This window comes from Numida meleagris, chromosome 6 (assembly GCF_002078875.1).
Source record: "Numida meleagris isolate 19003 breed g44 Domestic line chromosome 6, NumMel1.0, whole genome shotgun sequence".
In the NCBI taxonomy this organism is placed as follows: Eukaryota; Metazoa; Chordata; class Aves; order Galliformes; family Numididae; genus Numida; species Numida meleagris.
Genome location: NC_034414.1, coordinates 45,194,667 through 45,210,430, shown reverse-complemented (window position 1 = coordinate 45,210,430; position 15,764 = coordinate 45,194,667). Strand labels below are relative to the sequence as shown.

The window sequence follows — 15,764 nt, the reverse complement described above, 5'->3', positions numbered from 1 at the left end:
CTGAGATTTTAGTTCTAAGCAATACAGAACTAAAATTTAAATTAGCTTTTGAAATAGATCCCTAGCTATCTGACAGTATTTCCTTTCATTTCTCCTCATCACTGCTTTCATTTGTAAGAAATGTGATGTTGCCTAAATTTTTGTTGTAGTTTATTTTATACAGAGGGTGGACATCTGGAACTCCCATGACAAATTCTGCGTTTTTGGCACGTGTATACTTATATCTCCAGGTATTGTATGTCTTTCAAAACCTGATGTTACACTATGAACTGAGCTTTTGGGGATTTCATCCAATGGCTTTAGAAAAACAACTGCAGTAGTACCATTGTAGCAGACAGAATTTCCCTTTCCAATCTTGAAGTTTTTTTTTAAATCCCTAATATTCTCTAATAATTCTTTTGGCCTCCCAGGGAAAGCATTCAGCATGGCTTCTAACTGATAAGTCAGATGTGTTTTGGGGACAGCATGAATTCGTGACACAAGGTGGCACAGTCACAGAATGTACAGCCCTTCGTCTCTGGAACGGCAATTCACATCTGAACAGAGGTGATTAGACAAAACTAGTGCACTTATTCCCACTTTATCTTCAGTGGACATGAAATCAGACCAAAAAAACCACTGTAGAGTGCCTTGCATTTGGCAGGCTTGGGTCATGTGAAAGCCACAGCCTGAAAGAAATGGAGGTCAGGGCTGATGAACAAAGGCAGAGATAGTGCACACCAAAAATCTCTTATGGCCTTGACCAAGCCATTTGCTCGATCCTCTGCTTTCATAACTATAGGTGGTTTCAGATCTATTGGAAGCAGCTGATAGAGTTTTCTCTGTGGTGATGGATAACAAGGGGTCGGCATCTCAAAGAATGGAAAGGAGCAATACAGCTGGCTTGCATTTTGGGAGCAATGGGGATCACTCTACGACCATCCTAATGATCTGCTACCGGGCTTCGTCATATTCTGAAAGCTGAATAATCTCTGCTGAATTGACTATGCAGATTGAAGTGTTTTCTTTATTTCCATTAGTGTATATGCATTTCTCTCTTCTTCAACTTTTTTCTCAACTATTTGCTATGAATATTGCCTGAAATAGTATTTCTGTTGTCTCACTGTGTTGTGCTTAGATCTCCAGAATCAAATTTTGAAAGCTAATTAGGTATGGAAGATTGAGGTTAAAATCCTATGTGGCATCCTGATCATTAACGATGACGCAGAACTGTCGAATAAAATGGACTCAAGAAACTTGCACATTTTGATTATTTCATGTGGTTTTGCGTTGATCATCTATGAAAGGGGGTGGTGTTGAGTAACTTCTGTCTACAGTGCTCAGCAAAATCTGACATTTTCAAGTAAGTAAGATTTAATAACCAGAATAAATGGAGATGTAAGCTGCACTTTCCAAGGTTGTGGCTGTTCTGATCGGGATGAGAACTCTGCTTAAGCAATGAGTCAAGTCCTAAATTATTTCCCATAGGTAGCAGCATGAGGAATACTTCTGTAACAGTGAAATCTTAGGGTTACAGGCAGTGAACAGAGACACTGCTGAATGAAATCTGAAAGAAGGCTTCAGAGAAGTACTTTTCTCTTTTTATATCCAAGTATTTTTATTCAGTAAGGTTGAGACAAAGCTTTGGGAGAAAAAAAGTGTAAAAATGTAACAGATTTTGGATACAATAATGTAACTAAAACAATTCAGCAGCATTTTCTGAAAATACATAAAATCGCTGGAGACAAATGTGATTGCTTTTCTTACCAAAGTTAAGATTTGTGAGCTGATTTGGATTTTACATAAAGGCAAATGTGGAGGGACATTTCGCTGCTGCACAGCTGAGCTGACAGCAGGCTTTCAAGTAATGGCTGCAGCTCGAAGATCTCCTTGTACCTAAGGACAGCACAATTTGACTTTTAATCGGAATATTTTAACTTTAGAATGTCAGGAAGAGCTTGCAATTCTTTTTCATGAGTTAAGTGCAGTTGTTGATTTTCTGATTTTCCTTTATTGTATGAAAAATTCTAAGAGGTATGTTTTCTTTTCGAATTCAAATATTGCTTAAAATGAGTATTGAAATATTATCTTACAGTATGAGGAACCTAAATAAAAGAACTTTGAGGCAGAATGAAGAAAAAGGATATGATACTATTCTGTAAACTGAAGAGGCTATTTGCATTGTTCTATATGAGAGAAATTAAGAACTGCATAGGGCTCCTTTAAATGCCCTAAAATTGTAGTATTCTGGAAAGTATTCTAGCTAAACAGAAGTGAGAAAACTTTCAGTCCTGATACATGTACTATTCTCTTTAGGGAGAATTGGATCAGGTCCTTTGTGACCCATTCAGCTTATTTACACTCATATACTGTTTAGCTCTAATGCATTGCACAGTTAAAGAAGAACCAGGAATTCAACCCAGACCTCCTTAAATTCTCACTAGACTCTATGTTAATTCAATCCCTTATTTCTCCAGTTATCTAATAGAAAGCATGATTTCACTGTCATTAAAGATCACCCAGTTTCCTGTTTTCATATTCTTCTCGCTGTTATTATGCTTCTCATTGAAGTCTCCTTTCTAGTCATAATGAACACTCATAGCATTTCATTGAGAAAAATGAGTAGTTAAACATTTTCTAATTCTATAATCAAGAGCCTGTCATTATCATTACTGAATGCCAGAAAACAGGTGAAGAAAGACAAAACTGCATGAAAGGTGAAAAGGACATTGCTGAAGTGATTTTGTGACCACAGTCACTTATAATAATGCACTGAATGTTGGCATGGCAATCTAATTGCATAACGAAGCCTGTTCTGTAAATCCAGTTACTAGTTAGATTACATAATGTTGATGCTGAACTGCTTCAGTCACAATTGAGTATAATACGAACAGAAATTTGTAAAATTCTCCGGTTGTTATTATACAGTAATTCATACAGCTTGTCAGTATGGCATTTTGTTTTCAATTAACTGGATATTTCTGAAACAGAAAACTGTGATTCAGTTTTAGAAGAAAAAGTAGCCTTGGGAAAATCACATGTTTTGCCAGTAGAAAAAAACCAAAAGTAGGCTAATTTTTTATTTTATCACTTTTGACAGCATCCTTTTAAAGGGAAGACTAAATTCAATTCTAAAAGCCAAATTCTCCTCTTGTTCAAATCACAGTAGCTCCACAGTACTTAGTCCATCTTTCACATAATTGCTCCAGATTTATACAGTATTAATGGCAGCAGAACCTGGCTTTTCAAGCCTAGCTGTTTCACAACAGGAACACATTTCAAGGAATGACATTTAAAAGAAAATAGATGTGTTTTCTTTTTCTTCTATTTTCAGTTATTTTTCCTATTACATTACATTAGATCTAATTAGATCTGCAATATGACAGAGAAAGGCTTATAATGATTCCTCCTTCAGTCTTAAATAAGCTACCTTCAGAAAACAATTATGAGAAGAATAAGACAGAAAGCTCAAAACAATCTTTGAATTGAGAATATGTTCAGAAGATACTCTTGATTTGTTCCAATACTACAGATTTCCTTTCCTGAAATCTGTATTTCGCAGAAGTGGAAAAACAAAGGACATGAAAAACTGATTGAATTTCTCCTGCAGTGGCCTGTTGGAGGCACAGAAGGGAGGGGAAGAAAGAAGGCTAAGACTGGTGCAATTCATAGAGCCATGATATTAAGTGACAGCCCAAAAACGTGTGAGTGGTCTTCCAACAGAAAGTAGGCTTTTCACATCCACCTCACTCTCTCCCTAGGACAATACTCTCCCTAGGTATATCCATGTGATGCACATTGTTTTTGTACGTGTTGAAATGTTTCACACTGATTCACTGTTATTCCTGTACTATTTTATAATACTGTTCTGTATTATATTACCTATCCACACTTGTCTCTGCCAGTCTGTTATTCATAATTGCTAGGGCTCCAACTCCACCAGAGAATCCATTTTGCTTTGAGCTCATTTGCCGTGGGTAGCCATTGGCAGTTTCAGACAGCTGTTTCTGCATGATGGCCAGTGAAACTTTGTTGGAGGCCAGGAAGTCCTTCATTGAGATCATCTCGCCTGACAGCCGGCGTCCATCTGTGTCGCTCTCGTTGATGATGTCAGTTTCGATGGAGATGTTTCTCCGCCCACGCACGTTTCCTGGCATTACCACGTTCCTCCGCGACCGAAATAATTTTCTTTGGCATCTCTGGCAGCACCTGCAGTCCAGCTTCTTTAGTATCCAGTTTATGGATTGTTTGATGACGATAGAGATCACGTTAAATAAGGAATAGATGCAGCAAACCCCCATGAGTATGAAGACAAAATTGCCAAAGCGGTAGAGGCCTTGGCTCTCATAGTGGGTGTTCTGGCTGCTGACCAGATCACCAAAGCCAATGGTGCTGAAGGCCACGAAGCAGAAGTACAGTGAGTCAAAGTAACTCCACCCTTCAATCGGTGTGTACATTGCAGAGGCACAGCAGGAGATGATGAGTGATGCTACACACAAAATCAGCATGACGTAGTACACTGAGGGCTTCCAGCCTGCTAGGCTGTCTGCCTCCGAGGTCCCTGAGCCCCGCCGGCCGTCATGAGGGAGGACCCCTTTCCTCCTCAGCTGTCTCTCATGGCAGGACTTCATGACATAGGCTATGACAGTGATCAGGCGCTCCAGGAACAGGTTAAAGAACAAGATGGTCCCTGCACATCCTATAAGGCCATAAAATATAAGAAAAATTTTGCCTCCAACGGTGGCTGGGGTGGTCATGCCAAACCCTGGAAGACAAAACAGAAGGGTTTTTTTAAAAAAAGCCATTAGTTACTGAACAGAAGTTTTGTCCCAGGCTAGACAGTAGACAGAGGTATTGACAGCAACTCACTGTAGCACAGCCAGCTCTGGAGGAAATGGAGGTCACTCCCCCAGACTGCTACCTCCTTGAGCTTCACTGTGTCCCTGCAGCAAGGGGAAGGCCAGTCATGCAAGCCTTTCCTCCAGAACCAGAATGAAACAAAAAGCAACAGAAAACACATAGGAAACAAATCAGAGGTTAACGAAGGCCTGAATTTTTGTCTTGTTGGCAGGCTCACTCTGCTGCTGTTGTACCTTGTTTCATTTCTGCCTCCAGGATTATCGCACTCACTACTTCTCTCTGAAGCTATTCCACGCAGGGGTCCAACCCAGGGGCTGTCACCTCCCAGGCAAAGGGTCTGTCTCCACCACGGTCACACAGCCCAAGATAAAGTCTCCCTGTGCCACACCAAGCTGGGGCTAGGGAATGGATGACACATGGGCCAACACCCAGCATGGTGCCGTGGCTCGGCCAGGGAGCACGGCAGGCAGAGCGCCTCACAGCCCTGCATCTGACCTGGTGTCAGCTGCCAATTATCAGCCTCTTTTAAGTAACTGCTGAACTTTTCTTGTTTGTCCATGTCCTGCTCCATAGCTCAAATCTGTACTTGGGTCTTAACCAATGTCTCCTCTGGTCTCGCTCCACATTGAGGGATTTCTCAGGTCTGAGGTGCTTCAGGTTTCTCTCATCTCCCTCCCTTTCAAAAGCTTGTAAATACTTGTTTTGTTTTGGTTAGACCATCTTGTCTTAATATGAGGTTACTGAAAAATAAAAAGTGAACAAGCATGTCCAGAACACTGACCAAATTAGAGTAATACACATGCTAAGTAAGTTTGCTCCTGTTTTAATAGGGTCTGGAGAAGATTAATAAGGGATGAAATAACTCATCAATGAAGCCAGTCTTGCTAGGAGAACAGAGAAATCGCATTGGCCGAGATATGCATTTATTTGTTCCCTTCTCTTTGCAATTTTAATTTATATATATATATATATTTATAAAATAAAGAAATGAGGCTCTGAGAAATAAAGGAAATTGTATTTGAAGTGTGGTACTTTTGTGCTCTGAAGACAGACAACTGCAGCATGAAGAAACTGTTTCCAACTACACTCCTACTACAGGAAACTTGCTACAGCACAGCCCCCTCTTGGATGTGGCTTCTGCCTCCATGCATTTAATGACAGCTCTCGTCTTCACCCCACTCGCCTCACTCGTGGCTAGGCTGTGGTCCTGCTGAGCCATGGTTCTGTTGACCTGTGGTCCTGCTGAGCTGTGGTCTGTCTGGGCCATGGTCTTGCTGAGCTGTGGTCCCTCTGAGCCATGGTCCCTCCAAACAGTGGTCCCTCTGGGCCACGTTCTCCAAATCCCAGCTCCCAGAGGTCCTGGAGAAGGCTCTAGCCTCCTCATTCAAGTTCTCTGCTGGAGAGAGCTGGATTGCAGCTCTGTATTGTGGGGAACAGGGCTACCATACAGAAGTCACAGAGAAAAAATATTCTTCGTGACAGCTTTCACTATCATTTGTCTTGGCACACAAATGTTTCCACTCACCTTCTACCTTCTCCCTCTCTAGAACTGATTCCCCTCCAATCCTAGTTTGATGCTGACTTATTTTCTTTACAGACTGTTATATGCCAGTCATGAACTCCACCCTGTGGAAGACACGCAAAGACTAACAAACATGTGGAACCTCTGCAGTGGTGGGCCCTGTCCAGAGCGGCACTGAGACTTGGGGCTGCTTCATCCCCACCTATGGGCATTGCATGGGACCTCACTGCTGGAGCCATAGCCAGAGCCTGAACTCATCGGGTTCAGTTGCCTCTGAGCTTCACAAAGAACCCAATGAGGCATGATGGGAAATGCACAGTCACCTGTAAATACCTCAAAATGCAGAACATGGATCCAGAGAGGCAGCAAGCCCCGGTGTGGTTCTATCACATTCAGCAGAAAACACAGGTCTTTGTACTATCATTCTCAAATCAAGCATCGGAACACATACTGCATCCAAATGTGTAACTATACTTTCCTAGTTGCTTAGCAGTGCTTGTGGGGGAAAAAAGAAAGAACTATGGGCTTAGAAACAGTTGTCATACTTTGCTCCCCAGTTCCACTGCAGGAGGCAGCTCTCTGCTGGCTTAGGGGTGCCAGATGCCTGGGATTGGGAATTTGAGCAGGAACAACACTTCACTGCAGGGACATGGCATTGCCCACTGGGTCAGAGCATTGCCCCTGACAGTGGGAGGCAGGCAACGCTCAGTGAAAGGATATAGGAAAGTATGAATAAAGAAGAAAGTATAAATAGAGTGATCTTTCCCTGGTATATATCTTTCCTGGAATCTTCAGTTGAGAGGCTTTCAGGACATCACATTTAATAATTTCTCCATCAATCTTGTCAAATCATTTTTCAAATCATTTATACTTTTGGTCTCCTGAGCAGTAAGTCCCACAATTTAATTATGCTTTGTGGAAAAGAAGTCTTCGTCTAACCTGCTACCTGTCAATTCATTTCAGGCTTCCTACTTTTTGCTCTGTTAGCTGTGAAGATAACATTATCCACTCATCTTCTCATTCCCTCTTCCCCCTTCTGGGTTTATAGACTTCTGTTATTTCCTTCATTCTCATTTCTTTCCCAATCTGAGGAGGTCTATCCTATTTAGTCTCTAGTTTCCCACTGTTAAGACATATATCTAACCAGTACTATTGCCTTTTTTGTTTCTTCTCTACCTTAATACAGTCCTTCAGAGATAAAGAAGCAGGACAAGAACGATACACAGTATTTTAGTAAAATTTGAAAGAGATTACTCAGATATGAAGCAGTAAGGAGAAGCCAACAGAAAAATATACAAATGAGGAATGACTTAGTGAGCAATTAGACCATCTGATCCATACAGCTGAACAGGGAAAGAGCAAAAACTTAAAACTGCAGACTGAGAAGCAAATACAGAATGAAATTATGAAATCATATAAAAGAGGAAATAAAAGTAGCGGATGACAGTTGGAGATTATTTGAAAATACAAGGTTACTTTTTGTGATGAAGAAATAAAAACAGGAAGCAACTGCAGGAAAAAACTGCTAGTGATACGGAATTCTTACGGTATGAGAAATGCTGGTGAAATGTAATGAACATTATTTTGCAAGTTGAAGAGAGTTATTTCATGTGGAAATCAAGATGATAGTTAATCAAATGGCAATCAGGTCATTCTGAGTTGGAAAATCTGAATGCTTTTAAGCTACTGAAAAGTGTTTCAGTTGATTAGTTGGATATGTCTGCGGATATCACACTATCTTATTAACGACAAATATGCATCTCAAATTCTACACAGCAATGAAGATGGCCTTCTGAGAACAAATTTCAGACTTCTATTCTGAAATCAGTACAATACTGATTTGCCTGTGACCCATGATCCATTGATTACTACAGGCTGGTATTGTATTTCACAATATTCAGCTGCATAGAGCAACTACATTCCTTGTAGCTCCATTTTTCCTTCCTATTGTCATTTTTTGACATTTTGCTAAAAAGAGAACTCAGACTTGTTTCCTGAATATATGAAAATATCCTTAGCAGAGCTATGTTTGCTGGAAGAAATTCAAACTCCAGAGTCAACAGAAGTTTTCTAATGCACTGCACACCTCCCACTCAAAACAATTTTGCCGATTTTGTCTTGGCAGTGAAACTTGTTGAAGATTGTTATTTCAAATTGCTCTAAAACCCACCTGTATGTTCAGGATACACTGGGTACCTACTCCAAAAGGACATAAGGATACTTAAACAAAAGAACGATCAAGGAAATGTAAATACATCAACAGTATAATGTAATCGTGTTCCATGGTTTCGTGAAGCAAGTAATGAGTCTAATCAAAGAAAAGCAACCAGGTGTAGTTCTTACCAATAGTCACTTCGAGAGGAAGGACTGATGTGCAACAAGAAGTCCTCCTAAAGACTAACCCTCTGGCAGAAGGTAAACACTGACCAATATTAAGCAAATGCTCTCCTCATAGAGTAACATGTTTATATTGAAATACAACAAGAGAAAATAGGCATCAACTTTCTACAATTAACCAACTCTACAAAATACCTTGTTTCTCTGATTTTTCTCCTCAGTATCCTGATTATCAGTCTTTGAAAACCTAGAAGAACTAAAGCTGGGCTGCACAGCAGTCCCTCTCAGCCATCCTCATCCTGCCCACATCTCCCAGCCCCATTCCATCATATTCTCCTGACACACCTGCAGGGCATGGCCAAGGCAACCTGTGCCCCCCTCACCTGTATGTCCTCAGGAGGCCATGGCGCTCTGCCCCCAGGAATCCAGCTGCCTACTGCAGGCAGTTATTATGTCATATCTTCTTCTCTATTGTAAACTACTCCAAAACTACCAATCACTGTTTCTCCATGTCGTTACACACACTTACTTCCTCTGCCTGGTGGTACACAGTTTGGCACGTTCCTAATTCTGGATTTTCTGACATTCATGTATTAAATTACTCAAACTTTCCATTTTCATTTCCTGCTATGCTTAGTATTGTGAAAGAGTATGAGAAACAGTTCATCAATCCTAATCCTTCATGAATGAAACCTGGAGTGCTGAATATAATATCTGTGTAGGAAGACTAGGCAGACATGTAGATTTCACACTTCATTTTGGCTCATGAGATTGGGTCTTTCTATTGTTTTACAAGATATCACTTTTTTTCAGAGAGGCTTCATTTCCCTTTTGAATGTGTGTGTTGGGTGCTTTCAGTAGCAGTTTGCTTCTCCTGCCTTTCCCACAAAGAAGAAGTGGGTAGAAGGGGGGGGGGGGGAACACTATAGCAACAATAATGAATCACTGTAATGCTAGGAATATAATCACAAAATGGCTTTCCAGCTCAACTGACAATCAGAGCTCTTTGTGTGGTTTCTATATTCCTGTTGCATTTTCTATTTATTTGATTAATTCTTTTCTTTGTTTGTCTCTATCAGCTCTAGTTTGGTCATGATTCACCACAAAAACAATAAATTTTGCCAGTGGAACAATAAAAAAATGATTGAGGACCACAAAAGGTGTAAACCAAACTAAATATGACCAAGAGATTTGACTGCAATGAAAAGATCAAGGAAACTGCAATTACATAAGATAAATATAGGAAATCCTGTATACCTGCAAAGTGGCCGGCCCTCTTTCCCCCAGTACACATTCTGCTCTGGGCTATTTATGTAAGGATACTGTGTGCTTCTAAAAGAGAGGCAGGAAAAACAACTTTAAGAGAAGCTGTACGTGAAAGATTTTATTGAGAAAATGTCCTGTACTGTTGCCACAGTGTGCAGCCGCTATTAATTTGGCAAAATTCACTTCTGTCATTATAGTCTATTCTTGTGTTCTCCAAGCAGGACAAGTAGTTCTACCAAAATTCTAGTTCTGCTAGAATAATCCTGTCACCAATAGGAACTCTTCTAGGAACAGCTAAAGCACTTCAAATCATCCCACATCACTCCCCTTTTGACACCCCCCACACCACCATGCTTATAACAGAGCTCTGTTCTGGAAAGAAAGGAGGACATCAAGTCCTTCCTGGTAAAAGAAAAAGAAGAAACCACATAGAGGACGTGTCCATGGGAACAGGCATGGGACTGTCACAGCTACCTGCCAGCTGTACTGTTGGACTTAGGTAAAACTTCTAATATAGAAAATACCTAGCGCAGTTTATCTTCCTAGCTGTACGCAGACATCACAAACATGCACATGCACATATCCCACTTTGATTTCACACCAGTGGAAGCTCTGCATCTGAGCAGAGTTTGACTGGTGACACACCGGTGGTCACATGTTGTCACAAATGCTTGTTTCATCACCCTGACCATTTCACTGACTGCGTGGGGATAATAAGCTGAGTCCTGAAACCCCATTACTGCAACAATTATTTGACAAGATTTTCTCATGGGCAGCCTGGTGTGCAGTAGCATCCCTTTCACTGGCACTGCTACTCTCTTGCACAGATAGCTTCGTGGTGGAGAAGGGCTCAGCCTGCCAGGAACACAGGGGACAGGTGGCTGTAGCAGCTCCTCTATGCTCTCTGCTCCTCTGCTTCGTGATCTGCCTGAGTGCTGCACCTGGGCATCCCCAGCACTCCTTGAGAGCTGTAAATGCCTCCAGGGCAATTAGAGCTGAGTCACATCTGCAGATGCAGCGCTATGCTGAGTGACCAGCTTCTTGGTGACCTGGGACCCTGCCTTGAGTGTCAGTGCTGCTGCTCCATTCTGTGCCAGCCTACACCCACGATGTCGTGCATGCAACTCAGCTCAGGTAGACATGGAGGGATTGTAAGCTTCTGCATAGCTCCTAGCAGCGGTAAGTCCATTCCTAAAGGCCAATACTGAAGTTGAAATTAATGATTTAAGATGTTGCGATGAAACAATAAATGTAGTTACGCAACTGCAAACTACAATTTCTCATATATCCTGGTATTTTCTTCCCTAACTTACCTGAAGAGTCATGAAACCTGGCAGAAAGCAATGCTGCCACTATTTCAAAGACTACTGAATTACTTTCAAAGAAACGAGGCCAAACCATATGATACAAAGCTTTTCCTTCCACTAACAGCAGAAAAAGTTCAACCAGTAAATGAGTTTGATTCATTCCAGCAACTGAACTGTCCTATCTTATTCAGATATTAATCTCAGCTGTCAACAATCATGGAAAATATATATGGGAAATAATTACGGTATTGGAACACGGTATGAATGATCCTTCTGTGGTTCTACTAGGTTGGTTCATAGGTACTCCTGAGCCACTCATGGCATGCAGGAGCGTCTGGAGCGGCTCTCACACTGGAGCTCAGGAGACTGTGCTGGCCCGGAGGCTTTGGCTAACCAGAGCCCTCAACTGTGAGGCCAACAATGCCAGGCTGTCCTGGGACACACCTGCATGCCCTGCCTGGCCCCATACAACAAAAGAATGGTGGGATCTCAAGATGTCACCACCTCCCACATTGAAACTAGGCTGAGAGCTGTCTGTCTTCAGACCCTTTTCTTCCTGAAGGCAGTAGGAACCTTCGACTGCTCTGGCATACAAGTTTTTTGGGAGGATTAAAAGACAACATTTAATGCCTTTATTCGCTACATGCCATTGAGAGGTAAAGAAAACAGTTATTTCTCATCTTTCCCCAATATGCACACACAAGGCAGGTGTGTGTGCACATGCACACTCACGCACAGGCACATACTCAGACATATGTTTCAAAGCCTTCCTAAGCAGCAGCGTGAGGGCAGCTCTGCACCTAACACTCAGCTGCAAGAGCACAAGGAGACTCAGGACACAAGCTTGTCCCCAGCAAAACATGCACACCACCGAGACCCAGAAAAATTAAGACAGAGAAAAGCAACGGTTTTTAGACTATACTTTCTGGAGTCCCAGGTCAATAGCCCAAGCTATGTTTTTTTCTGCTTTGTAATTTCTCATATCTCCCAGTTCACACAGATTTTCACCACAGATATTCAAGATGCACCTTCCTTCATAAGTCTTCTGTGCAAACAGGGTGAACAGATGGACCCAGATGTGCAATCTGAAACAGTCATCCTGTTTTTGTCAGTGAGCAGGTCAGGAGGCCTGGGTGGGTTGATGACAGCACTAAAACCAGGGCCAGTGAGCAAAAATGGTGAGGCTGAGGGAAAGGAGAAAGATGAGCTTTGAGGATTGTACCAGTCTCATGTTCAGTCTGTGATACCAAGGATATAAGGGCTTGTGTGAGTGACCATGCATAACATTTCTTTGTATCAGAAAAGTCTCTTAAAAACTGAATCTTGTAAAACAGATGTAGAAGATCAGCATCACAATGAGCATGTGAATGAGACTTTGAGACCAGAATTAGCAAACTCTTGGGGTTTTCAGTGATTTGGCTTTGGAGAGCAGAAGAAAAACTGTTTTTGTGTTAAAGTATATGATGCAATGTCTGTATTTAACACAGAAAAGTTTAGCTCACAGTGAGTCACTGCTGAAACCTGTCTTCGGAGTTGGATACCTGTTACTGCTTCTTCTCTCATTTCAAATACATAAACTGCATGTTCTGTATTGAAAAGAAACCTAGCTTAAGAAAAGCTCTCAATTTTAAGAAATATAAAAGGCTTAAATAAAATAAATGCTAAAGTTACAACACTGGAAATAAAATATAATAAAAATTCAGTATTAGTAGACAACTTCTTTATGGGTCTGTTGATACCTCAAAGTCTATGTAGTCTTTAAATAATGTACAACCCGTTCTAAAATACAGCCTCTGTAATTTTCATTATTATAATAGTGGCTTTTTTTTTGTATAAGATAATTCACGGGAACCCTGCCATTCTGTTTCATATAACTAAGTTTATATTTTATTTAAGGTTTGTGCTAGGTCTTGTGTAACAGAAATACACAGCCTTGTTACAGCTCCATTGCTATCATAAATTCTATGTATAAATATTTTACACCTACCTTCTGGTTTCCCTTTATAATTTTTATGTAGTTTCTGAAGCCTGAGGTGCTATGCCCAATGATTTTCCATCATCCCTTGATATATTTCTAAGTCTACATATCCTCTGTGTTACTACAGGACTAAAACCAAGCTGAGTTTTGAAAAACCACATCATAACTATTTTATAGTTACTTTTTATGACTTGCTGAACATTTAAGGCAGATGTAATTTTTATGTATTCTTAAAATACAGAAAAATCAATTTTAGCCATATAATTTAGAGTTTGTTAACACATCCATATTCAATATTTAACTAGATATTAATTTTAATATTTCATATCACAAGGTAACCAAGATCCGCGGGTGTGTGTGACATCGTACCTGGCCCAGACTGATCGCTCATCAAAGGCAGCCATCAATGGATTGGCAGGCTCCAAGAGGCACAGTAATGCCCACAGCTCTACTGGGGCTGTAGGAGCATGCAAGAACTTGATGACACCTGCACAGTATTCCTCAGCCTTGGAAAGGCAGCAAGGGTTCAGTTGTGCAGCTGTGTTTGGATGTACTGCAGACACCAGTTTTCCAGAGACCCTAGAGCTCTAACACAGGTAGCTTTGGACAAAAATCAGTGAGCATAGCTGTTAGCGCTGCTGTCTCTCCATTTCAGGCCTCTCACAAAGGCTGCAGCCCTGAACACTGCTGCTCTGCAGAGGAAACACTCTGCATTTTCTAACTGAAAACCAGAAGTTCTACTTGATATCTTGGCTGGCACTGCCAGTCAGGCAAGGGAAGGGATTGTCCCGCTCTGCTCTGCACTGGTACGGCCTCAACTCCAGCAGTCTGTGCAGGTTTAGGCTCCACAATATAAGAAGGAGAAAAAACTGTCAGAGAACATTCACAGGAGGGTTATGAAGATGGCAAAGTGTCTAGACACAGAACTTAAAGAGCAGATTCACAGAGTCATATACATGCTACACTGAAAAATGCATACAATTGTATCTGTGTCAGTTAAGCATATGCATGTATGATGAATATGTAGGTGTACATAAACCTTTTGTTCTGTTGAACAGTCTACATTGCTAACAACAAACAGCAACTTCAAACCGTAACTCACCTAGGCACAATAATACTTTATCAGAATCATGAATGTAGCAAGCACTGCTTCAAAGGTATATTTTCAAGTAGTCAGTTTGTATAACCGGAGCAATTACACAATAGGAACAAAATGTGTGCCATAGGTTTATCTACACTAAAACGTTTCTTCTAAGCAGTACAAATTTCCATTTATTTAAAGGGTTTTCTGATGTTAAACTTTCTTACTTGACTTTTATTTTTGGCATGTATACATGAAGTATCTTATTTTTCTTAGAGGAAAAAAGCGTATATGTATCTCCTGAAGGGATTTTTCATCTAATACTGTAGGAAAGGTACATATGTCTGTAGCTTCTGTGATTTGCTTTGTCAGCCCAAGAGGTATTAAGAGAGCGTTCTTCTGGTATACAGCCTTAGTGTTTCTTCTCATTTAAAGGTAAAGCTAAAGACACTTCTTTGCTTTCCCACAGTGAAAAAAATAAGTGAGAATATGTGGTGTGAGTTTTTCCTCTTGAAAATTAGAGACTGGGGAAACTATGTCAGAGACTTTTAGGTAAAGTTGTCTTCGTAAAATTAATGCTCTTCCCTGGCTCCAGATATCAAAACAGCTGCAGCACTTTCATGCAACAGTGTCACTTGCAGTTCAGCTAAAAAAGAAAGACCTCTGCTGTAAATGTTAAGCAAAACAAAGCAAAACAAAGGAAAGGAAAAAAACCCACGTTTCTGGCATAGGCTGGAAGAAAACTGGACTCGGAGAAGATGATGATTTTTGATACTGCAAAAAACTGTGTATGTGCATGTGTGTTTGTATGTAATTACATCTTCCTAACCAGTTCCAAGCTTTGTCCTGATGACAGAGAGGCAGCTTGGGAGGAACTGAAAACACACATACACGTTCCCGGGTTTCGGCACCACTTGAAAACACATTCATTCACACGTTCCCGGGTTTCGGCACCACTTGAAAGCACACACACACACACACACAGACACACACACAATAGCAGCAAGAAAAGCTTTTTTTATTCAAAGGTATAGCACTACTTTTATAATACTTGTTATCCACTATTGCCATCTAAAGCTTACTCCCTTAATGCTGATTGGATATTTTTGCTGAGGCATGTAGCAGTGAAGCATGAAGCAGTATTTTCCATCTACTGACATATCAAAAGGTAGCTTTTCGGATCATCTTAGTTTGCCATTTTCCCTGCATCACGGGTACATTCTTTGGTCAACTTGTCCCTATTCCTTCGGGGAGGGGGCCTTTCTCGTTACTCCTCGTATCCTTGCAACCGCCTATTACAACATCTCCCCTTCCCCGTGCTTAAAATTATCCGCGTCACATCGCGATCCGCAATCACTACCCCTACACCCATTCCTACACCTCTGATTTCTATGATATTTGAAAAATCTGTTTCATCTGTTAAACTATTCTACT

General features: G+C 40.9%; 1 protein-coding gene across 1 annotated transcript in view; it reads right to left on the bottom strand.

The window, feature by feature from the left end:
- The window catches only part of KCNK13 (potassium two pore domain channel subfamily K member 13), a 55,647-nt gene continuing 41,218 nt past the window's right edge, over positions 1,336 to 15,764 (bottom strand). The window contains exon 2 of the mRNA XM_021402353.1: positions 1,336 to 4,744. Coding sequence (XP_021258028.1) covers positions 3,858 to 4,744 — 887 coding nt within the window. The 3' untranslated portion in view covers positions 1,336 to 3,857. The remainder of the gene's footprint in view (positions 4,745 to 15,764) is intronic.